The sequence below is a fragment of the Rhea pennata genome, chromosome 2, assembly GCF_028389875.1.
Source record: "Rhea pennata isolate bPtePen1 chromosome 2, bPtePen1.pri, whole genome shotgun sequence".
Classification (NCBI taxonomy): domain Eukaryota; kingdom Metazoa; phylum Chordata; class Aves; order Rheiformes; family Rheidae; genus Rhea; species Rhea pennata.
The window spans coordinates 21177990-21204056 of NC_084664.1; the positions used below are offsets into that span (position 1 = coordinate 21177990).

The window sequence follows — 26067 nt, forward strand, 5'->3', positions numbered from 1 at the left end:
TTTTTTTGAAAAGCGTGTTATTTTACAAAAATTTATATATATATATATATTCTTCTCAGTAGTTCCATCTCTGGAGACTGAGGAGGGGAAAGGACTGTTAACACTGGAGTGTGAATATGTGGTGAGATCTAAGATACAGAAATGAATTTGTGGTATATGATCTAGTGCCAGTCCTGCTCAGTTGCTCAAAGGCATGTGTGTGCAGTTACAGAAAAAGAATGGCAAAATAAAGTGAAGGCTGCAAGCAAACATTTATGATTAGTTCATATTTTTCTTCAAGCCCATTGTCAGAAACAAAGAAACAAAGTATTACAACCAGATGAAATTCTGGTTAAGGATTAAAATGTCAAGCAATTTAAGCCTTTTAGAGCATGGAAACTTGCCATTAAGAGAGTTTACCTACAACATCTGTCTCCAAGACCCACTCAGCTACTACTAGAACAAATTCTAGGCTTTGCCGTGATGGCTAGAGAAGTGACTGAGCACAGTTGTTTACTACTAGGAAAGAGTGGCCTAACAATACCATTGCTTTGGGCACTTCCGTTTTGCATGAGTCTTTCACTCATTTTGAGGTGAGGAATTACTGTCAGTGTTTGGAATGAGAAGGCCCATCATGCACATTGGAAGAGTTTCACTGTTATTCTCATTTCACTGTTATTCTGTCTTTCTCTCTTTTTTTCTTTCCCATTTTTTTTATTATGCAGCAATTCATGTCCACATTTTGTTTTCATTATACTTCAGTGAAAATATTTTCCTTAAGGTTCCTCCTTTTGTTTTATTTATCAAAGTCTTTTTATGCTGCTTTCCTTCCATCCTGTTTCAACAGCAGAATGTTTTCATTTCACTTTCCAATATTCTTCCTTCAGTTAGTTTTTATTTTAATTATCTTTCAATTTATTGTATCTCTGTGGGGCTTTCTGTTTAGCTCTGTCCTGTTTTTCTTTGATTTAAGTCAGCAGGACTTTATTTAAATATTACCAAGTTTGTTTTCAGTCTGAAGGCTTCTACTTTAAAATGATCTTAGCGATCATCCTGCATTAGAGGAATTCAACTAGTTTTTTGCCTGATACACCCTTTTTTTCCTTCCAGTTTAAATCTTTTGGGTTGGTTTTCTTCCTTTTTGCTTTTAAACTTTTCCAGTGTACTAAATTGCCCTTTCTGTTCTTATTTTGCTTGTATTTTAAATTGAGTATAATCTCTAAATGGAGAGAGGCCAGAGGGGAATATCAGGTCCCTTCATTCAAGGATGATGAGATGTAGTACTCTACTCGTTACTCTACAGGGGGAAAAAAAAAGATTTTTTAGTTATTTTCTAAATTCTCAACATGTTATATTAAAACCTACAGTCTTTCTTCAGGAAAGAAAAAAAAAGAAAAAAAAAACCAAGTTGCTATACTCCAAACAAACTTGGACAGGTCATGTAAGATGTTAGGATAGAATTTCCAGCTGTCTTTTGTTGCATTTTAAAAATGAATGCTAAGATTTCCATGTACTGGTTGGTGCTAGTGTGTTATTTATTGGCCTCATAATCACTATACAGGCTTGTCTTGTTAAGCCTGAGTTACAGTTCACCTGTTGCTAGAAAAGTAGTGAGAATAAAGACAGAGGTCTTGAAATAAGAAGATTTGAGGTCTTCCTTTCTTTATTCTGATGACAAGGGTTTGCAGCTAACACTTGAGTCTCTCATTGTTGCTTTTCCATGGAAGCTGCCTCCTTTCACTGATGCTGGAAATCCAAATACTTTCTAAGTGTAATACAATTCCACTTACACCTTGGTAGTTTTTAAATCTTTATCTATCTTGTTATCTTTCCTGTAAAACTTTGTAGTAGTACAATGTAGTACATTGATACTACTCTTTTCTGTAATTAGTTTTTGGTCAGATGTTGAAAAAGTTAAAAACTTATGCAAAAATTTTGGGGTTGTAAGCAAGGGAAATGGCATGGAAGCAATCTGACTCCAAACTATATGAAGTCTTCAGAACATACAGTATCACAGAATTTTCCGGTGGGATATGAATACTTAATGTTTTGAAGTTTTTATATTGCTTGAAGTAGGAGTTGAAGCAAAGTCAATGAGAAACAATCAGTCCTTTCATTTCTCTTCTTGTGCCCTAATGTGAGAGGGACAAAAACTTTCTTTCTTTTTGCCATCCCCTCATCATCATGTAGGCATGTCCTCCTCATGTATTATGAGCTTTCTAACAAAGAAAGGCTCCAAAGTAGCTGAGCCTACTGCTCTCCCATCTCTCCCTTTCTCCCAGCTCCAGGAGTTATCTTTCTCTGTTCCCCACTAAGGCAGGAACATACATCTACAGATCCTTAGAAGTACTATTGTTTGAACTGCAGTCTGAACACAGCCCTGCCTGGAGCAAATGTAGACCCTATGTGTTATTGTATGTCACTAGCAACAGCCCTGCACTGTGTACCAGCTCCTGCAGGGTGCTTTTGCTACTCAGCCTTGACACTGGGAGAACTCCTTTCCTTCCCTGAGCATACAACAGTATCTGTGGCTCTGTATCTATAATATTTGTAGGATTTGCCTCAAACTTCAACACCTTGCCACTTATACCACAGAAACTGCTACAACCAGGAACTATGCTGCTGGTTCTGCTCCAGGTTTGTCTGGTCAGAAGACAGACTAGTTAGGTAAAATGGAGAAAAAAAATATCTATTTTCTCTCAAGGATTTACAGAGGTGCTCCCTGGTTCATGGGCCAGAGAGTCTGCTTGGGTTGGAACTGTGGTAATATCCTTCTGTTGTATCAGCAGATAGAAGAGGAGGAAAAGAATCAGAGTCTGGATGCCTTCCTTTCTCCCTCCTCCTCCTCACTTTTTATGGTTCTGTCTGGTTTTGAGGGTGGAAAAATTCACCATTAATAAAAGACAAGTCAAAAAAAAAAAAAAAATAGAGGAAATAATGTCCCACTGCTCTTTAGATTGTAATAGAGAGATGTCTTCCATCTCCAGGTGCAGCTGGCAGGACCACAGGGCAGAAATCCTTCACCCCTGTTCGTATTCAGTTTCTGAGCTCTGTCATTTTAGGAGGTCAAGCAGAATGACACAACAGTTATATTTTCTTCTCTAGCAGCCAAGGAAGAATGGGTCTTTTATGTTAGGAAGCTGATTTCTATTTCCGTAATGTTGTTCCCTAGAGTCTAGTAATCAAATATGGCATTTGGAGGATTGTAGATTTCACAGGAAGAACTTCAGTGGCTTTTGCAGATTTCTTGTCCCCTTTTAAGTGTATCAGCAGGCTGCACTACCACAAAAGCCTAAACACATCAAAACAGAGCGCTCCGTGCACTCCCTCGTGGTTGGAGTCACATACGCCCTTTTCTTATCCACCAGCTCTTACATCTGTTTAGGAATTTTTATTTTTATTTTTATTTCAGACTAGATGGTGCTTTGTTTTTGCTTCTTTTACATGTAAATCCCCAGCAGATTCACCAACCTGAAAGCTAATGTGTAAGAAATGTGTCTTTTTCTACTGGACAGCATTATGGTAAAACTTGGTGCTTTTCCATGTTGGTAGACACATGATTTTCTAGTTTTAAGTGTATATCGTGGTACAAATGCTTGGAGTCAAATGATGAATACCTCTCCCATAAACCTATTGTAATATTTTTGAGCTAAGCTAATTAGTCTTACATGTATGTAATATGTACACAACTGCTTCGTATCTGTTTAGTACCTATCTAGCACCACAAATTATTTAGCATAAGCAATTTTCACTGTTTAGAGAGTTCACACTCCTTTAAAATTGCTGACTCCTGGTCTTGCATTGTCAAAAATATATTTGCCAGGAAAACTTATTTTGCTTTATAAAGATTTTATGTAATGATGCTGTACCTCAAAAGGAAAGAGAGTGCTTGTTCAGGCAGCAAGACAGAGCTCTTTCTCCTTTAAAAACTCCACCTTTTATTTGAAGGAGGTATGTTTTGCGCTTTCAGCTTTTGCCTGCTGACTTGCAGCAATTCCTAATGTTCAAAAAGGAGTAAATTTTGTTTCTGATAAAAAAAAAATAATGACATTACAGGCAGAGGACCTTATGAAAACAGTAGGAAGTTTTCTGGTGTTGGAAAAGTGATGCTTTTCTGCCTATAGATCTGAAGTAAGAAGGGAAATTAAATGCAAGTGTAGTTGTGAAAGTTCAGATTTCAATTAGAAACAGGCCAGATGTGTTCTTTATGTATGTGTTAACTCCCCAGTAAGAGCCTGTGAAAAGATTTCTGACAGTATTTTATAATTTCATCTCCTCTGAATAATTCATTTCAGCCTTTTAAGGCATGTAAGTCTAGGAACCCACAGTGTAGTGGCAGTGGGACCACTTTTGTGTGTTATCATAGCAGTTTCGTCTAAAATCTATCTGTTGTAGTCGGGAATATCAGACTTTTACATAGTGTCCTCTGTCTTTACTGAGTGCTTTGTTAATGCAGAAAATGAGAGAAAAGAGTCCAGAAAACTAGATTTCATTCTCTTCCACTACAAAAGAACTAGGAACTGTCTAAAAGCTGTTGTTTTGAAGTGTAAAACCTGAAACTTTGTATTGAACTCTAAAGCCGGTGCTAGATTTTATGTTCGGTTCAATCTTGAGTGATTAATTTAGGGATCTGAAAATAAAACTAAATATCCCACACTGCTTGCAATACATTCAGAAATAAATTGTGATTCAGCTGAGAGCACATTTTCATTCAGCGCGCGTTCACTGAGGGTGAGTTAACATTCCAGGGAGAGCTTTACGTTTCACACTTCCAGAATACTTTTTGCTGAGACTGCTTTGGCCTATGTTTGATTCCTGCACTTCTCCCCCACACCGATGAGATCTTACAGCATGTAAAGGCAACCACCACACAAGCTGGGGAAGACAAATCCAGGAGACGAATCTGTTTGCAGTTTCTTTACGGCATGGCAACAGTTCAGGGGGATCCTCCTCCTGTTTGCCCTACTGGCTGTCAGAGTCTGATAATTCCTTTTTCTTTAGACAGCTGATGAGCAGAAGGTGGAAGGGAGATTAAGTGATTCAACAGCTGAAGCGTTAATGGCTCCCTTGTCCAGCAATTGTTTCAGCTGCTCAGTGTGGTCCCTTATAGCAGCTTTTGAACCTGTCCAGCAGATAATAAATACCACCAGTAAAATTATGTGCAGTCATTTTATTGATCCAGTTTCATATTATGTTTCCACCATTGCTCAGATTGGTTATATCTCCAGTGCAGATAAATAGCTGCACAGAAATCAAAGGACAGCTTCCTTAAGAAGAACTTACGGGGTTCTTTAATGTAAATGGGCAACAGTTGATGGTCAGGGAAATGTAACTGAGTTCAAACTGTAACTGAGTGCATGTGGGTAGTGTAAAATGTTAACATAACCTTCATTTTACTAGTGTTTCCATTTGTGAGAAAGCCTAGAGCAGAAACCTACCTGTCCACGCTGTAAGAAAGAATTGCAGCTTCTTGTGGTACGCTGTGGCCCCACCAGGACCTAGGATGCCTCAGGCTGCCTTTAAGGCTTTTTGTGCCTTCATAAGCAGAAGAATGTGGTGTGGTGTGCAGGGAAAGGCAAAGCACATTGCACTCTGTTTTCTCAGCTGATATATGCTGCAGTTCAGGTGGAATGTCAGCCAAAAAAATCAACTCATGATAAGGTCTGTTATATCCCTGACACCAAATCCATACTGCAATTTGGAGTCAGAACTCCAAAGCAGAAGGCTATGTGATTTTTTTAAATATATATTCCAGTTATGATAACAGTAAGAGAAATGGGGACATATATTAATGTCAAGATACACCTGCTGCTTACACATATATAGGCTACGCTCTTTGGACTTTATGGCTAACAGTGAAGACTGATTCCAGTATAATATTGTATCAGTTGTTGCTATAATCTATATAAAGTGAATGAGGACATCTGCTTTATATTTGAACTACTAGAACAATTCCTAAGACATAATATAATGTAGAACCTGTATGTAGATGTATGTATATTAGAGGTTATAAAGATGAGTTGAAGACTCTTTATTTTTAAAAGTATAGTCATGTTCACAGTCCAGATAGGTAAATGGGTCTGACAAAGCAAAAAGAACCAACCAGCACCACCTTCCTCATATTTTGTATAAACTGTGCTTCAGAAATGCAGTCCCTTCTCTTCTAGTCTCAGTTGCTGATTCTTTTGACCTTGGCTTGAATAAACTATTTAATAGATTAAATCTGTTTTTGTGAGCAAAATGAATGAATGTCTGTAGAAGATTTTGTGGCTGGGTATTTGAAATGTTACTTTTCCCTTAGTTGCACTAAGTTTAACTGTTTGATAATATTCTATGTTCATGATAACCCTAAAGCAATGTAAATGTTTTAAGGTTTAAAACTGGGGACAAATAGGACTTCATTTTTAGGTTTAGAAGCCAAATAGTTGAAATGTTTTTGTTTTTACAGTACTGTAGGAACTGCCCAGTGGGATCTGGAAGCAAAAATAATGGTTTGCATTTATTTTAGTTGAAGTGAATGGCTACAATTGTCCATAAAATTCTAAATATCAGATATGATTGTAAAGTTTTTAAACTTATCCCTAGAACAACTGTTTGTATAAGTTTAATGAAGGTGATAGCTTTAGTCATTCGTTCTGAATTCTAATTTTGTGTTGTGTTCACTTCTACATTATCTCAGCCTCTCCTTGCATGAGAGATGTTTCAGTCCCTTAATCATTTTAGTGGCCCTTCACTGGACTCGGACCAGTTGCTCCATATCTCTCTCATACTGGGTAGCCCAGGACTGGACCCAGCACTCTAGGTGTGGCCTCTCTAGGACTGAGCAGATGGAGAGGATCACCTGCCTCCAGTTGCTGGCAATGCTTTTGCTAATATAGCTACTACAGTTACTGTGGAATTAATTCTATTCTGCTTGTTTGAATCTTGATGTTTACAGTGTTACAGTCTCAAATGACCATCCAAGAGACATTTTTTAGAAATTTGACACCATTTCCTATTCATTAAAATTTTTCTACTGTGCTAGGACAGGACTAGCTCATGCTCTTTGCAGACTGAGACGGCTGTTCCCCACCTCACTGCTTAGCAGACACATTCAGAGGCAGAGGCTCTGTAGATCATTTGTGATGCAGCTTCTCTTGTTAGGAAGGGTCAGATTAGATTTATTTAAAACCTTACAACTATATGATGCTTTACAACAACAGAGAGGATTTTCAACAAACAGAGAGGCTTTTGATGTGTGATTTAGTATCCTGTCCCCCTTGTTTCTCTTCAGAAATGAAGGTCTAAGGAATATCCACAAGCATTTCCTAGCAAAAATCTTCCTTACATTAACTTCTTCTGACAAAGAGAGTGGATTTTGAGTTGACTGTCCTCTTTAACTTTGACAGTAGAAAACTGAACATCCTGGATTCCTTTCCATTTTCTCTAGACTCTGACATTTAGTACCTGGTTGTAGACTTGACTTCTTGGAGATTCTGCTGTCCTGGGCTTTTCCTGAATATAGCACTTTCTTCCAGTTCCTCTGAAAGGAGAATGAAAGCAGTATTACCTTTATTTAAAGGCGAAATATCTATGAGGTTAGAAAGGAGACTTATTTGCCCTACAGAGCTTTAGACCCTGTAGAGGGGCCAGAATGGAGCTCAAGAAATAGAAATTATTCAGTATTTCTCAAAATACAGTGAGTTTAGGAGAAGGTCTGAATGACCAGACACAGACCATGATGTACTATAGGGCCAGTTTACCAGCCATTCCTCCACTGGACTGGCTAGTACTTTCCAAATTTCCACTTCTCCTACTATTGGATGCATGAGTGACTACTCATACGACAAAGATCAGTGTGACCAGTGGTCGTATTATTGACTGTTCATGAAAATCAGTAATTTCTGAACAGCTGAAGTTTTTGTGAATTACGTTTAATCTCTGGAGAGAGAGTTTCCCCTAAAAGGAAAACAAATTAATGAATAAAATGTAGGATTCCATGTGACATGTACACATTACATGTTCTTTTGTCATTCATCTTAAAATATCTTTCCTTTCGTTGACGTATGCTAAACAGCTCTGTGTGATCTTCCTTTGTAATTTCGTGCAAAATCAAATATTCATTTCTTATAATGAAATTGTTGTAAGAGTTATAATTGTACAATTCTGCATCTCCCACAATAATTTACTTCAGATTACATGGTGGGTACACTTATTTAGGCTTAATTATTGTTAGCTGATTTTAGAAAAATCCTATTACAAAAAAAATGGTGCTGAAAACAGTCCGTTAGTCTATTTCTTCATGACACTAATGAAGTTTAGCTTAAATCATTTTATTTTATCCATTATAGTAAATTAGTAGTTAGCCTTGAGAATACGGTCATTATTTGATTTTTTTTTTTAATATCACGAATAATTAACATTTGTTATTTTAAATAAAACATTTTAAATTTATTTATATGCAAAATTACTCATTTTGTTGAATGTTTTTTCCCCAGACTCAAATTTTTCAATGATTTGAAGATTGCATAGTTTATTTGTGATTTTTTATAATTTAGGTTATGGAAACGTTCTAAAGTTCTAATTTACCACTGACTCCAAGTAGCTATGTACTTCAGTTCTAATGAGGTCAGTGAACATGGCAGATATTTATTAGCACACTGTGTGAATTAGGCCATATTTTCAGGTTGTTATTTCAACAACCTAATTATATCTGAGTTTGATACTCCAATTTACTAACGAATTCTGACTCCTGTGATGGATAGTACACAGACAAACTGCTACTTCTGACAGAGCACCACTGAGAGCAGCAAGCTGGGTGGTTCAGACATCCATGAAAGCAGTGTAACTCACAAGTAAAGGGCAAGAAAAAGAAGAGAAAAAAAATAAAGAAAAGGAAAAGAAATGAAGGGAAAGTTAGTGTATGCACAAGAAAAAATGCCAAGATGCCTTACCATGTTGTTCTGCACTGTTCTGAAAACAGCACTGTTTTGTATCAGGTCTCACCATCTCCAGTCTTCAGGTTAGTGCTTTTTATATGTTTATGCAGTCTGACCTGTTCTCAGTGGATTTTACTGTATTATGCTCCTCTTTGCAGCTACAAAATAATAAAATTCTCTATAATAGGTAAGAGTTAAAGTTGGTTTAAAATAAAGCTCAAAGCTGTTGTTTCCATTTTCTAGCTTCTTCGAAAAGCTAATGCTGAGCTATTTAACTTTAGAGCTGGATGGGAATTTTTCAATATTCTTCATCAGAATATAGCAATATAATGCCAAACTTTTTGACAGGAATGGGCCACTTCTGGTTAATGTCCAGATGTTTTATTCAATTTTGAGATTATTAAGTTTATAGCTTGACATTTTTGAAACAAAAAATCCCATTCTATTTTATAGTATGTTAAATTTTAAAGGACATTAATTATAACAAATTCTGAAGATGATCACAATTAAACCTAGATCTTTTGAAGTAACTGGCATAAAATTATTCCTTTACTTCTTGATCTTTTTTATTTTTCTTTTTGCATGAACCTTTGAGATTTTTTCTTTTCATCCCAGTTTGGGACAGAAACATTTTTAACAAGCAACTCTACACTGGACTAGAAAATTATATATGAGGTTCACCAAATATTATCTGCATGTATCTTGTCTGTGCTCTGCTGATTGCTCTCTGTACTTCTGTGACTGCTTCTTATCATGTCCTCTAGAGCATATCCCCCTTTGCTCAGTTCTAGGGGGTTGCTGTGGAACAGTTCTGTACCTGCTAACCTCCTCCTTACCCTCTCTAACTTGTCTCTGGGTTGTCCTTCTACACTCACCAAAGTCATTAAGCTACTGGGTTGATGAATGCATCAGGCCTCCTTCTCTGTAACCAGATTACAATTTTGACCTGTTTCTCTGGTATCTGCTTTAGTTTCAAGCTTTTAGCTCGTGCTGGCTGCATCAGGCTTTCTCATCTTCTCTAAATTTGCAATATATTTCCTCAAATACTGTGGAAGCTTAGGGTATGACTATTTGGACCTCTAATATACAGTGCATGTGAACGGTAGCATATAGAAGAATACTGAGTTACGACAGCATTGATGGATGCTGTGATGCCGAGAGGAAAGCATCTCTGAGAGGTTCAGTTCTTTTGAGTTTTGAGCTCAGAGGGAGCTCGCACAAGCAAGTCACTCAGTGGGTGCCTCTGTGGGTCAGCTGAGCTGATCTAACAGTTCACTGCCTTCTGCTGCTTATGGTCTTGGGTGCCTGGTCCTGCCTCCTCCCTAGCACTGGGTCTGTCACTAGTCTCATCCTTTGTTGAGCTGACTCAGTTCACCAAACCAGCAGCAAAACAACCCAGCTGAAAAAAAAAGAGAAAGGGTGGCAGGATGCCAGCTTTTAGTAGCCATGAACTGTTAAGAATGTCTCAGCTAGTTCATGGAGCATCAACTACAGATATTTAGCGGGGATCTCAGAGAAGTAGCGCCTCATGGCTCCTGCTGAGTTCTTCCAGCACTCTCAACTTCAGCAAAAAATGATATAGCTTAGCACCTCATCTTCAAAAGGCTGCTGACACCTCATCTATCATGTCAGACAAGAAGCCCTTCTACTCTTTTCACAGCTTATGCTGATCATATGTATCCTCCCTTATTTACTGTCAAGATATCAAGATTTTCCTTTCTGATTAGCCTGTGATACAGGCTTCCTTCAAAACTCCTTAAATATGTGGTTGATCACAGTTACGTTTCATTTATCCTTCTGTTCATGCTTGGACAGAATGCAAACTTCTGCAAAATTAATGCATTAAGAGTCTTCAAATTTCTCCTTATAACTGTTTCTCAAGATATGAAAAAAAATAAATTCAATTAGATTCAGGAAAGGTGGAAAATTATGATAATATTCAAATATACCAATCTTGGTAAGTGATGATAATGTATCACTTTGTTCAAGGATGTGATTGGTAATACAAATTGTGTAATACAAACACTTTAAATATGTTAATGATGGGGAGCAGCAGCCAACATCTGGGAAAGTGACAGAAAACATAGTATAAAGTGTCAAGTCAAAGTCTGAAACTGCAGTTACCTCAGTGATGCTTTCTGGAGCAGGCAACTGGCAAATAACAATTGGTATCAATTGTTATTGTCCACCAACTTCAATGCAGTAATAAGAGTTTACTCTAAGGCTGTATCTCTGTAGCTATGTAGTCAGGTAACCTGGATCTGAAAATGGTCAAGGGAGTTGTACAGTTCAGGGAATGATCCACACACACAACATCCGGGGTATACATGAATACCCCAGACTTGTGCTCTAGGTGTACACTTCCCCACATGCAACTGTGTCACTACTTTGACAATGTGCTGAACATATGTTGAACATAGTTGAATAATTTCTAAGGCAAAGAACAAAAGAAAGAAGGAATTGAAGGAGAGACTTTCTAAAGCAGAAAGATCATGAAGGCTTCTCTAGAGGTTGCAACCTGTGGAAAAGAAAGCATCAGCAAGGCAAAATAGGGGAAAGACTTCAATATAAGTGGAGCAACACAGTTCCTGTAAGCAGCTTCAAGGGAACTAGTCGTAATGTCAGTAACACAAAGATGTAGACAATTATGTAAAGAAATGCTGCATTCTGGCTCTATTAAAGTTTTGTGCTTCTCAGGAAATTTACAGCTTGATCATTGTCTTACAGAAATCAGAATTAAACAAGTAATAATGATTGTTTTTCTTTTTACTTCCTAGTCTACCATGTTGTTTTATTATTGCAGGATGATGTAAAGTATTTAGTGGGTGCTCTGAAATCTTAGTGGGTTGGTGATGGAACCATGACTTGAAATCACATGAAAGCTTGAAGTATAATAAATAATTAAAACTATATTTTGTCTATAAGAATGATGGAGTGATTACTATTGAATTGTGCTGTAGTAAATGAGATGTATTTTTGCTGTGTGCTTGCTTACTCACTAGTTTTGAAAATGCAGTAGTTAGCAGTGGCTATTCAGCATTTTACCTTGAGCTATCTGCTGCACAGAATAAATAAGGAGAGTTTAAACATGATTTTGATAAAATATTGTATCTTGGAAAATGCCCTTTAAAAGAGTTTTCTTTTTAGTATAAACTTTTCTTTTACTCTGTAGCTGTATAATGCTGTCTTAATTATTCTTTTTCTGTTTCTGCAATCTGACCTTTTTCTTTCACAGTCATTTTCAAAGCATATCCTGATAGGAATATACACTGCAGACCTCATTGTCTGCTGCAGCAAGCTGATACCTGCTATCATTCTTGGGGTTCTTCTTTTTCTTGGAAACTTCCTCTCTGTCTTTTAACATGGTCATTCATTTTCCACTCTGCTAAAGTCTTAATGCAGCAAGAAAAAACTCCTACCTGTACTTCTGGGAGCAATGGTCAGCCCTCAGATCCCTCACCAATAAATCTGGCTTTGGCTAAATGAATTTTATGTTCCACCACTGTGCTTTATTGTTCCCTTAGGTTAACTAAAACCATTGTTTTTGCTGCTGTTATATGTTATAGAACTTTATACTTCAGTCTGAGCCAAAATATTGCAGTTAACTGTGGGTGATGATGATGAAGAAAAGTCAAACTCTTCTTTTCTGCATCATTTAGTCTCATCTTGAGTTATCTGTGTGCTACCAGAAATACAGCTCACATCTGTTGCCCTTCACTAATCAGCTGATTTATGTGTTATCTAGATATGTAACAGTCTGAAGATTTCTTGAAAATTTCTTAAAAAACTACAGATTTTTTTTTTGCAGCCCAACAGTGGAGGGAAAAGGTGGAATTATTCCTTCAGGTATCATCAACACTGATTTCAATATGCAGCCTAACTAAAGGACTGAAAGATAATTAGTCAAGCTGTGGAATCCTAGAAATTCCTTATCTTTGTTTGTCTGGAAGCTTGTTGTAATATTTCAGTTTATAATGCTGCCCAAATCTTTCATGCTTTGGAAAACATGTTTTGTTTCTCTGGGCTTAATTTCAGTTGTTGCAGGTGAATTAATAGGTAGATTCTCTGGCACAGCTTGAGGGAATTCTCTCAGCTGGATTACTCGACTGCAAAAGAGGAAAGCATGGCTCAGACGTGCTGCTGACAGTTGTCACTAAGCTGTGAGGCACGGGTTGTCCGTCCTAAATTAAGCCTGTCAATTTGGAGGATATAAAAAAAGCAGACCATCAGCTGGCTTGCTGCCTCACAATGCCAAGAGATGATTGGTAAGAGTTAGGAAAGATGAATTTCGGGGAGAAGGAGTCAAGAGTGAAGAGTTTCTACCAGCATCTTCACTTCTCTCAGAAAGAAGAAAGGGGTTTTCAGAGTGTCTCTCCCTTGTAGGGAGCAAGGAAAGCAACTGCTAGCTCTTCCTGGGTGAAAAGCAGACAGTGCTGACAGATCAGCAGCTGATGTTGGCTTAGATACTACTTCCTAATAAGTTAAAAAGTTCAAGCTGTGCTCAATTTTGAACCCACTTGACGAATTTACTACTGGTACGAGGAGATGAGCCTCTGGTTTCTGAGAACTGACAAGCAATTATGCTTGTGGTAAATTAGGCAAAAATAGGCAAAATGTGTTCATCCAGGCTTGATCATAGAACCTTTGATTAAATTATGTTTCTCTCTTTTTTCTCATAAAGGGCTACATCTGGTCATGTAAAAATAGCTTGTAACAACACTGAAACATAAATTATTTGATGAATTACTTAGGACTATTCACTTAATGCATGATAATTCTGTGAACATGTTAACGAGTAGCAATTCTCTGATGATTAAACTGCTTTAAAATGTCTTTGTACTCATATGTCATTAGAATGAACTTGGCACTTCTAAAACATCCATTATTCATTATGTTCCAGTGTCGCATCTGACTGTGTATGACTTTAATTTCACTCACTTAACAAAGCAATCTATTCATTACAATAGTTTGAAATGTGTTTACTAAATCAGAAAAATCTTAGTTAAATTTATAGTTTTCTATCTCTAAAAGTAGAGTAGGTCAAAAAATATCCAAATTTGTTAATTATACACTTAATGTGTTTGATTATGCTAATTAAAATAAATGATTTTTTAAGAAAAATCTTTGTTCATACGAATGATATTGCTAGCTGGAGAAGCAAGTTAGGTGAAACACCTTGCTGAAAGCACAAGGCCAACTTTTCTTTCTGATACAGTTCAGCAAACTCTCTCAGTTTATTTTCACATGCATCTGTTCTGGCTGCTTGAGAAGCAGACAAAGATAGAGTATTATTACTCCAAACAGAAATATTCAATGTTTTCATATGTTTGTATGAAGTAATTTTTTTTGGCACAGAGGTTTCCTACTCTTCCCATATTTGTTCATTCTACAGGTCCTTGGTCCTTCCATACATTTGAACCCCATTAAACCCTCCATTAGTTGTGTTCCTGTTTGAATCTATGTGTGATGACGGCTCTGGAAGTGGTTCTTCACTTCCCAGCCAAGCCCGAGAGATGTATCGTTCAAAGTATCAGACTACTGAATGACTCCATATTTGAGGATTTTTGACTCATGGGCTGCATGAACTCTGTCTTGTGTAGATGAAAGATGGCTTTGGTTAGAGGAATCTGGTAGAAAATGGGCTGAATGGATTGCTTGAAGATGTGTCAGAGGAAATACATTTAGTATTACTATCTAGTGTCGCTAAATGAATTTCCAGTTGAACTAGTGAAGGTTTGGTCCCAGATTAATAAGACTTGCAAAACACGCAAGGACGTGAGTTCACAAAACTTTTAATCTTGTAGAACTATTTCAGTCTTTAGTTTTCCTTTAAAAATGCTTTTTGGGGCTTGCTGGGAGAACAGTGAATAGCTGAGCTTATTTCTCACACGCTGGGCTTATTTCTCAGTATTTTCAGATTTTTTGTCAAATGTCTTTTTAACACATAAAAATTTAAATAACTATTGACTTCTATTTTTGCCTAAGAATATTGATGGAATCAGAATATACTAAGAAACCCAACTCTGGACGCACTTTTTATATTCATGTCTATTCCTGTGCAGCAGTCTTTTTTTGTTCAGGGCCCATAAGAAAGAGTTAATTTTTAATCAGTTAGTAAGTAATTAGTTAGGAATTGATTGCTTGGGAATTCTACTAAAACATTTCAAAACTTTGTTAGTGTATGCCTTTGTTTCAATCACTCTTTACTTAAGAAAAGATTTTAATACCATTTTGTGGCATGTGACAGCATTCATATTTAGTACATCATCTACATTAGTATCAAAACTGAGTTAGTCGTTGATAACATTCATATTTAGTACATCCTCTATGGCAGTATCAAAACTGTGTTAGTGGTGTGTCCAGTTTTAGCATGTCTTTTTGTGGCCAGATTTCTTAAGGTCTGTTAAGCTTTTCCTTCCAACTAATCTTGATATTGTCTGTGGGCATGTTGCTATAGCTTTGTCTACATTTATGTATAACTCTGTATGTTGTATATGGAAATCATTCTGAACAGTTTCCTACTGAGAAGTTGTTTGTACAATGTAGATGCTTAATCAGAAAATAGTCTACAGCTTGTATGACGTGCTGGATAAGGACATTCTTTTAACTTACAGCGATGTGTTTGTATTTCCTTAATGCACAGCCCCTGTTCTCCCCGGGGCATATCAGCAAAGCCAATCGCAAGGGTATGGATACATGCACCAGACCAGTATGTCATCCATGAGGTCAATGCATTCACAGCCTCATTCAGCAGGTCTGGTGAGTACTGAATTTAAATAACAATTCTTTTTGTTAAGCAACATTTTCAGCCATTGTGAAATTGTTTAATGCAAGTGAATAAGTCCCCTTGAGTTCTATAGTTTGAGAATTTTGGAAATTAGTATTTTTCTGGCTTCTGTATTTTTTCTCGTATTTTTGATTCTATGATTGACCTTTTATGTATATTTATCTGTCATAGTCCTAAATGTGAGTGATAGATGTAATGTATTTAAAAAATATGTGATAGAGGGCAATGGCAAGAACTTTTATGTCAGAACAAGTTACAAAAAATTATTTATGATCTCCGGAAGTCAGAGAAATCACTTGTATCTTCCACCTGCTAAAAAAAGTAGTAAACACTGAGACAGGCTGATGTTATGTGGTCTGTTGAATTCAGGCTCCTGCTGGATGAAAAACACCAATCTCTTATGATCACTTTGTTAGTTTAAATTTTTTTTTTTTAAAAAAAATATTGACTGGCTGATTTTCACCCAGCAGACTTTATGCTTATCCATATTACTCAGCTTTGTTTGTATGAATCTAGCATATATTCTTTATTGATACGCCCTTTCTAATTCAGCAGAACAGTCATGCATCCACTCAAACCTGATGCAAATCAAGTTACACTGCTGGGCAACTGGGAAGAAGCGTTATCATGAAATCGTGGCCAAAGTCATGAAGTTCTTTTTTGTGGTGGATGAGAATGTAAAGCTGGAGTGAATCTGTAGTTCCAGAAGTAACTGACCATTGAGGGATACCTGAATGTTTTTTTTCAGGAAACTAGTTTTTGAAAATTGAGCTTCTTTTTACTTCTTTACCTCTTTAGATGTTGTTATGTTTTTAATGGTTCTCATGTAATTTTTTTTTCATCATAGCACTGCCTAGGTATTGCACAGTTCAGATTCCATTGCCTTTTGATTTAGGTATATCAGTTTTCTTGTACTTTGCAGGAAAATGTAAAGATTGTTTTGAATGGATGTATATTCACAGCTTCTGCCGTCTAGAAATGAAGAAGCATTAATTATGAACCAAACTTATAGCTGGCTAGAAAAAGGGGATTTGTTGAGCTGAAAAAATACTGAATTTCCAGAGTTGGTTGGATCTTGCATTTTTCTTCAAGACTGAAGCTCCATAGTGTGTCGTACTGCAAAGATCACAATGTTCTGGGAAGCTTCAGTGCTCTCAGGCTTGCCACCTTCTCAGCTTTCTAGAAAGTCCAAGATTCAGATACCTGCATCTTAGGGTGAGCCAAGACCTGGGATACCTGCCTAAGAGCTGTGAGGCAGCTGAAACTAGAGTTAGCTGTTCAGTTTCGATGATATTGCAAGGTGCTGGGGAATTGGCTACTTTCCAAAAAGGGTAGAGTCAAAAAAAAGTGGGAGACCTAGGGGCCTAAGCTTTGCTAACAAATTTGCTAGTGAGTAGGGGAGCAAAGCAGACAGCCTTCTAACATCTACAGAATGGACATGCCCCAAAATCTAATGTCCATTTGGCAGCCTGTGGCTACATGGGCAGGTAGATGGCCTACTATTTCCCTAATATCTCCATCTCCCAGCCGAGGGGCTGCCTTTTGAAACAGTGTCATTTCACCTCTCTTGAAAATCTTCATTTTCTTCTTCTTTCCAGAGCCGGAAATTCAATGGTAATAGGAAAAGGAGGGGAGTGAAATTAAAGCATTTTAAATATTAAGGATTGAATGAGTCTCTCATTTCAACATAACTTCTTACCTTTTTTTTTTTTTTTTTTTTTTCTTTTGAGGGAACTTCTTACCTTTTTTTTGAGGGAGTGTTGATATTTGACATTCTTTTAAATGATAGTAGCTATCCTTTATGGGCAAAAAGGGGAAACAGCAAATGTCATAATTTGAACTGATCTTGTTGCTGTTAAAGTCTGAGCTGGCTTCCTTGAAGACAACACAAAACAAACATTTCCAGAGGGAGGAAAAAAAGGACAGCACATATAAATGTGTTGGATGCTGACTGTTAATTTGCCAGTCCAGTGAGGAACACAGAAGGTGATCTTGATCTTCCCCCCTGGGGGAGATGATTCTGCTCCCAAGGGGAGAGGGCTTATAGCTCTGGCACAGCTATAAGCCTGACATGCTCCATCATCTTTCCACCTCCCCTTCAAGTGCCTGTCTTCTCTTTAGCCTGTGCAGCTTGTTCAGATATCCTGGGCACATTATGCTTGGCTATGGGGATGGTACATGGAATTCTCAGTGTATGCTAGGGGGGGACCCCTGGTTGTATCTGGATATCTGTTTAAGTGTAGCTGTCTGCATAGACAGGAGATTAAGGCAGCCTTGGAGTGATTTTCAAGAAACAATTTAGACATGCCTTAGGAGATCTGACAAACCTCTCTACAGTGTTAGCTTCAATGCTTTCAGGTGCTTATTAGGTCCTGGGCTTGTAGCAATACTGTCAGAGATGAAGTATGGTTTGACTAAGCCACACAGAAGCTGCAGAAGAAAGGAAAAAGAAAAACTAAGAGGGAGAAACTACAAGAAAGAAGTCCTAGCCTGAATATTGGTCTCAAAGTCCAGGTGTTTTTTGAGACTTAACTGAAAGCAAAGATGATGATGAAGTTGCCTATCCTTGCTTCAGTTTGCCTAGGACAACTCTAGGATGAGAGAGTTTAAGATCCCATGGGTTATCTTAAGGTGAGGATGATCAGAGAGGTAGTTGCTGTAGTGAAAGCCAGTCCTTTCAGCCTCTTCGTTCTCTGTGACCTTGTTATCAAATCAGGGTCCCCCAAAAACATAACTTCATTTTATGTCCACCAGTGTGGGAAAATTTCTAATGCCCATTTTCTGGTTATTTAGTTTTGAGCCTGTTTTTATCAGGCATGATCCTAACAGTTCTAGGGTAGATTTTTTTCTTTAGATGAGTTGCATCTTTTTCTGACTTAACTTTTGTTGACTTTCTATGAGCAATTTTACATAATATACTGTACTCTGAGCAACAATTTCATTCAGTCTGTTTTGTAACAGCTCCTTTAAGACTTGTGCCAGACTATTTTTGCCTCTATGCAAAACAAGTGAGGTTGTTTAGAAGCCTTTAGGTAAAGGTTGTAGAGAAACAAAACCTGTGTTGATTTCCCTTGAAAGCTGCTATATGTGAGACTGCAACAGGTAATTGCTGCTTCCAGGGAATCAAGAAAGTGAGTTTAAGTTGGTGATTGAACAGAAAATATGCATCTCTTAACTTGCATCTGGCTGGGGAGCTTGATAGCTGTTATTCAGTACTTCATATGCACAAATTTCTTACCATTTTGTCTAAGCAAAAGCTGCAAGTTAGACCATTGAGGAGACAGGAGATAGGTGAGTATTTGACTGTTTTACAAAATCTCAGCCTTTTCTTAAACCCCCCTTGTGCTATCAGTACCTGCTAAATTCACTACTGACAAAGGAATAATTCACTTAGATGCATTTTAAAAATCCTCTGGTTTGAGTCCTTTAAGCGTTGTAATTCTCAATTATATAGCCCAGACTACACTCTGAAGTGATAATTAGGCATTAAATGCTAACGGGATTATTATGGAGATTTCTCTTGACAGCCATTTAGCACCTAATTAGGTGTTAAGGCCATAAATTTAGGTTTCTCAGCAGCATTTAGGGCCCTATAAATTTTTTTAAAGTTTGAAATTACCTGCTTGTCTTAAGAACTTTGCACCACTATGATGATGATGGTCAAGCTGCCTTAAAGGAGATGGCAGTAGTTGTGTCCCATACCCCATGATGGTTTAAGGATGGATGAGCATCCTTCTGGGTGAGCAAAAACCTGCCTGTTTCTTTCCAATTGTATCTGTCAGTCTAATAAAACATTTTACCTCTTGCCCCAGTCTTTGCCCAATTATGGGGGACATAGAAACATGGCTTAAGGAACAATCTATTTTCTTCTTCATGCCAGATATGGATATTTTTTCTGAAAATAAAATTTCATTAAAAAACAAAACAGAACAAGTGCATAGGGTGGAACTGAAAGTGATTTGGAGCTGTTTTCCTGAGCTGGGAAGCAAACTGAAGGTTGCTGTCTCTTAAAAGGTTAAGACAATCATCCTGAATGTTAACAGTTTTTACCTTTGTTCTCTTTAAATCATTTTTACTAGAAAAATTCAGCTAGGTATGATGACATACGAAAAACAGCTGGAAGACCAGGGAAGTATTATCAGTGATGACTGAACTGCGCTTGACTTCTATTGAGAGACAGAAAAAGGGAAAAAAGTACTCTTGGGAATTTTAAATTGAGCTACTTTTGTTCTGCCATTAAGATACAATGGGAGACTCTTTTCCCTGTGAGCTGGAAACTGTACTTTGAATTCCAATAAATGATAGCATGCTATTGATTATGAAGTGAAATAAATATATGAAAAGGAAACCGAAGTCTTTGCTTACAGCTAACAGAGGTATGGGGGAGTTTGGCTTAACTAACAACAGGACTTTGTGTTCTGTTTATACTTCTTATGTTTGTACTTGAATAATTGAAAAAGTGAATATTCACAAAAACTGTTTTTGCAGACTGTTTGAAATCTTGTTGTGTCTTGTTTTCATTAGATAATAATATATTTGTAACTCTTAATTTTGGGTAAAATCCTAAAGAAAATGAAGGACATTTAATGAGATGGCAAAGTTAATGACCTACATGAAGATGTTTCTTTTCAGAAGTGAAGACAGCGCAAACTGTTTGGGAATCATGCAGATAGGGAGCAGAAGCACAGTGAGAGGCAGTGTACACAGCCAGCTGTGGCTGGACGTAATCATAGAATTATAGAATCACAGAATTAGTAAGGTTGGAAGGGACCTCTGGAGATCATCTAGTCCAACCTCCCTGCTCAGCAGGGTCACCTAGAGCATGTTAGACAGGGAAGGAACTGTTACTGGCGAGTATATGAACCAACAACTGGAAGGAATATTTCAAGAGTCATTGTATAGCCTGCAATCTGTTCTTATGAGGATTTTGAGCAGTAGGTTCACAAAATTCACTGTTTTGGTACTCTGAAAAGGGGCTAAAGTTATTGAATATTTGACAGGAAGGGATGCGTTTCTTTTCAACAGGTAACAGGTGATTTGTCTCTTTCCCTTGCTCCCTCCCTTCTTTCTCCTGCTCTTTTCTCTTTTTATCTGTGAAAGAGGACAAAGACACTATCTCTGCGTAGGCTTGAGACTTTACAGCCTTGTTTTCTTTTCTTCAACAGAGAACATACAGAGCTATGTATGACTACAGTGCTCAAGATGAAGATGAAGTTTCCTTCAGGGATGGTGATTATATCATCAATGTGCAACCAATTGATGATGGCTGGATGTATGGTACTGTTCAGAGAACTGGGAAAACAGGAATGCTTCCAGCAAATTATATTGAGTTTGTTAACTAATTTTTGTCTCTAATCCTTTAAGCTTTATTCTGATTAACTCAAAATTTAACCTTTTAGAAAAAATCAAAAGAATCTTTTAAGACCACATATTCATTACTTTTTCACTGCTGTAACAGTCTGCATTCTCGTTCAAAATCCAAGCTAGAGTCCTTTAAAGTGCAGAAAAACAAACAAGAAGCTCAGAGCTTTGAAAACAGCATTGCTTACAATAGTGCTCCCTAAAGATAAAAGATATATATGGAAGCCTGGTTCTGCTAACCCTATGAATGTTTCAGTCAATTAGCTGTAAGTGGGAAATATCTTTTCCCTCCTTCTCAAAGAACTTATTTCTCTTTATAACAGAACTCTAAAATTGATTCACTTACGCTGCTCTGAAATCACAAGAGGTTAACACATGGAGTTTGAACACATCTTCAAATTATTGGAGGAGTGTTTGACTTTTGAGCAGCTAGTATCCTAATAAAGATATTGAGTAGAAAATTCAAAGTTTTGAAAAAATAACATGCAATATGTTAGTGAAAAACAAACAAAAGCCCTGTTGCCCAGCAGCCTTACAAGAAACAGGTCTATTCTGAGAGCAAAAATTTCCTGACTGTCACTTACCCACATTTACTCCCGGATTACCCATTTTCTCTTATGCACCACAGTGACCTCTTCTATCAGCTTTGCTTGCATCCCAGTCCATCAGTTATAGCCATGCCAGGATTAATGGTTCTTCAGTATCTTTTCCACAGAAAACTCACAGAGACTATCTAGAGTATAAAATCAGCTCTTCTGTTTCCTTTTAATAAGACTTGGCATTTAAATAGAAACTTCCAGTAGTGCAATGTACAACCAATACTTCATGTTACTTCCTTTATCTCCACCTATAGTGCTGTAAATAGCCTGTGTGAGGCCCCAGTGCTGTGTGGTCGCACGAAGTGTGCAGTCACATCCCTCATCCCTGCCACAAGTAACTCGCTTAATGGCTGCTGTGCTGACGAGCTGATGTCCCTTCCCTGCTGCAGAAATCCTCGCCCCTCCATTGCAGAGTGGTGAAGAGCTCTGGTTATTGTAGTGCATTTCAGTGCAATGGCCTATCACTCAGTTTCCTCCAGATAACTTGGTGATCCAGTAGTGGGTTGTGTGCTTACAAAATGATTAATGAAGGATAAATGTTTTTTTAACTGATTTATTCTTATAACTAGCACTAAAGTGAAAATTAACCAAGCAGGAGTTGAACATGCTCTATTCCATCAAACTTCAGTTTAGCCATCTACAGAAAACAGTAGAATGCTGGAACCATCGTTAAGTCCTCTGCTGACAAACCTTCACCTATTCGCTTGTGGCTTGTTAGCTAATGCTCAGGACTGAGGGATCCAGGTCTCAGGCTGTGAGGCTGAGCAGAGGATCAAATAATTGATGATATAATGAGTCTGTAAGAGGAACTATGTCAACAGACATGGGTCACAGGGAAGGCCCTTTGCTTTACCTGGATTCTAGGAGGTGTCTTGATCCCTCCCAGGGAGAGACTCTGGGAGGAAGTGCAAGAAGAGTTGAAGATTCATGTAGAAACTTGCTCATGTGGATGTACACGTGTGTAAGAAAGAAAGCATTTTTTCTGCTGGTATCATTTCTGGTATTCAGCTGTGTGTTAGAGAAATTAACTTTAAGGTAGTTGTCAGAATGTTGAACCTGCACTGGCATTCTTGTATTTTTGGAATTTTAAAAGTAGAAAGAAATGTAGGGTTTATAGATAATTTTATATTTTCCTTTTCACAAAAATAAGTGAGCTTGCAATATCTCATTAAACAATCAAGAAGGAAGGCAGCATGGATTTGTTTCATCAAATGAAATCTGTCAGTGCAAATACTTGCTCATTTTGCTTTTGCATACTATTAAGAAGTGGAAATCTTATGCATTTTTTTTTTGTATGTTAATAAGGGGCAGGTCTCAGGCTGCCAAATGGATAGTGGAGTGACTGCCTTGAAAAAGAAGCCCACAATTGTGGATTTGCTTGTGCTTTCCTGTCAGCCGCCTAATTTCAAGGATAAGGCTGCACAGCAGCATATATTTTCAGAAAATGTAGTTTAAAGCAAGGGATGTGCTACTGTAAATGTGAAATCAGTACAGGTCACACTATTGTCACTAAAATTCTTGGAAGACAAGAATTTTGCATATAGAGCTACTGCTGCAACAGACCCTTATATATTACTGGTGACTTCTGTATTAAACTTGCTAGCTTTGCAAATCAAATGGCTTTTTCAAAAGGCTGATGCAGTAAGCTCAGCCTAGAATCTCTCAAAAAGGCGGTCTGCTTCTGCATTGGTTATTATCACCAGCCATCAACATCAAATAGAGGAATCCCATTTTATGATGGTTGGCAAATTTTGATGATAATGCCTGAGGCAGAATTGGTATCACTTGCTGCTATGCTGCTGTGTAATGCTGACAAAAATAAACACAAGTTGTCAGTCTGCTAAGCAGATATGAATAAAATAAATGCAGGGAGCAGATATGTTGCATCAAGTTGCAATTTTTAGTGACTTATAAAGAAGAAAGACCCAACCTATAAATACATTAGTGTTCTTCCTAACTTGGAAGGTGGCTTCCAGTGTTGAACACTGTATGTATAGTCAAAAGTAAATCAGGAAACGAGCATTTGATGACATTAGAGGACTACGTTATGCTAAACCATGAAAATTTTCCTTTATGAATTTTGAATATTCTATAGCTTAGCAAAGCACCTAAAGCAATTTGCAAAAATAAAAAAAAAAAGGTCAAGAAAACAGTATATGAATCATGTTTCTCTTAAGAATGGTATGTAAGCAGAATTATTAAGAGCTGTTTTAAGTTACTCATATAGGTAGTCATGTTCTTATATTGCATATGCTTAGTAGTTCTTGTTCCTTTGGAATGGTTCCTGTTTTTCTGATATAAGACAAAATTTATTATCATTATGCAGCTTTGTTCTCAATAGGCTATCAAATGCCCAAAATTATTAGAGTGCAATTATTAAAACGTTTTACAAGATCTAAAATTTATAAGGTAGGGAAAGTAAGTCAGAACCAAAATGTGCCAGCACAGGTTTTACAAGGGATATATTGGAGCCTGTTACATGCAGTGGAATATAGGGGTGGACAGATATTATATGCTGCCTTGTCACCTTTAAATTGTCTATATCTTTTTAACACAGCACTGTTCCTCTCACTGAACTTTCTTCCCGTAGACAATATTTTCCTAGGGGAAGGAAAAGACTTTTCTAAGAAGCCAAATTTCCCAAGAAATTCCAAAGTTCATGTTAGAAGTTCACACATTCCCATTTGAAACATTTTAGAACGTTTAGATGCTATAATTCTTTCTAATACAAAAAATATAGAAAACTACATATAGCATATTCATACCACGTATATATGAGAACAAATGGGTGCCTTGCTTTTCATTACTCTTTATTGCCTGGTTAGTCTTCATTTTCTAAACAAAGCTACTTAGAGATACTGTGGTTGTAATTTTTCATTATGGAACATTAGCATTTAATCTTGATGAAACAGGGTTTTCTTGATTACATTTGACATACCATAAACCACTTCAACAGATTGGGATTTGACAGTGAATCGCCTCCCATGGATTATATTCGTGACAAATGTGTCCCTTCCAAATATTCCTCAGGCATATGGAAGGTCTCTAATACTTGGGAAAGGTAATAATTCTAGTTTTTATTGTACAATGACTGCATGTTATCATGTACAGTGAAGAAGAACTGACAAATACTGAAGTCTTTGGCAAGAAGTGGTATAGGGTATAAAATGTTAGATTTTAATTATATTGATTAGTACTCCATATGGAATACAGAATAAGCTTTAGTTAGTAAATGTTTAAATAATATACTGAAACAGACAAAAGATGCTGTTGAAAAGATTTCCAAACTGATGTGCTGGCAAATGCAAAGTGCTGGTGAGCTATAGAAGAACAAACCATTTTGCAATGCTTTAGTGATTTTCTCCAGCTTTCTGTCATAGGAACTCCATCTCCCACTTTGAAGGAGAACCAGAAAGTTATATTCTTTCCTAGACTGCCTGCACTACAACAGTATATTCAAAGGAATTTCATATGCTTCTTGTGTCTGATAAGTAGAATTTGCATATTGTACTTAAGTTGTAATCCAGTTGCTGTTGACATTTGTTTAATTATTATTTTAGGGGGAAAAATAAGCTATACTGTAGCATTTCAATCATGTGTATTTAATATTACTATTAGAAATTGCTAGACCATTGGAAGGCAGCAATGACTGTATTAACATTGATTAGCATGATATGGAAACTCTCTCAGCTGTTGGTTTTTGCAGTGTAACATAAAAAGCAAAAATGAACCGCTGTGCAGTTTGGCTTATGTTTGCTTTAAAGTGTGTAAAGTTTTAGTTATTTTGCAAAACTGTACTGTATTTGGGAATATACAGTTATGAAGGTAACACTTGTTTTTCAAAGGACAGATATACTTACTCTTGGATCATATGATGTATCTTCTTAATTTGGCTTTTGTTATGCAGAAAGTTAACACCAGCTATTAAAATATATTTTAGTAGAAATGCTTTAATTCCTGTTTCTTCCTCTACACTGTGAATCTTTAAGCCTTGGTGGACTAGAGCAACATCATGCTGCCCACAGTACTAACCTATGCAAACTAGTTCACATTTTAGTTGATGTCACAGTGGATGTAACAAAAACAATTTATTTTGCATAACATTAAACGTCATTCAAATAAAATATTAAACCCAGGACTATGTATGTATTATATTCATAAACATTACACTACAAAGCTATCATACCCATTAATATAAGCTGTCGAAGGTATATATAATTTTAACTAAGAATACTTTGAGTTTTCAGACTTAAGTGGAATACACATTCCCCAAGCTTGGTCTCAAAAAGTGATTTCCTAAAACAGCATTTTATTACAGAAATGCACTCTCCTCAGAGGGTAAATTTTCTTTTTCAGTCTGTATTTATAATCCTTCAGTAGAACTAGCTTCATATTCCATGTTCCTTGGTTTGTTTAAATAAAG

At 37.0% G+C, this 26067-nt stretch overlaps 1 protein-coding gene across 4 annotated transcripts in view; it reads left to right on the top strand.

Moving 5' to 3' along the window:
• NEBL (nebulette) overlaps positions 1-25779 on the top strand; it is a 264364-nt gene extending 238585 nt beyond the window's left edge. For all 4 annotated transcript variants that reach the window (XM_062569042.1, XM_062569041.1, XM_062569039.1 and 1 more), the window contains 2 exons: positions 15541-15656; positions 20850-25779. In XM_062569042.1, the coding sequence (XP_062425026.1) occupies positions 15541-15656; positions 20850-21026 (293 nt within the window). In that variant the 3' untranslated portion in view covers positions 21027-25779. The remainder of the gene's footprint in view (positions 1-15540; positions 15657-20849) is intronic.
• Positions 25780-26067: the final 288 nt, after the last annotated feature.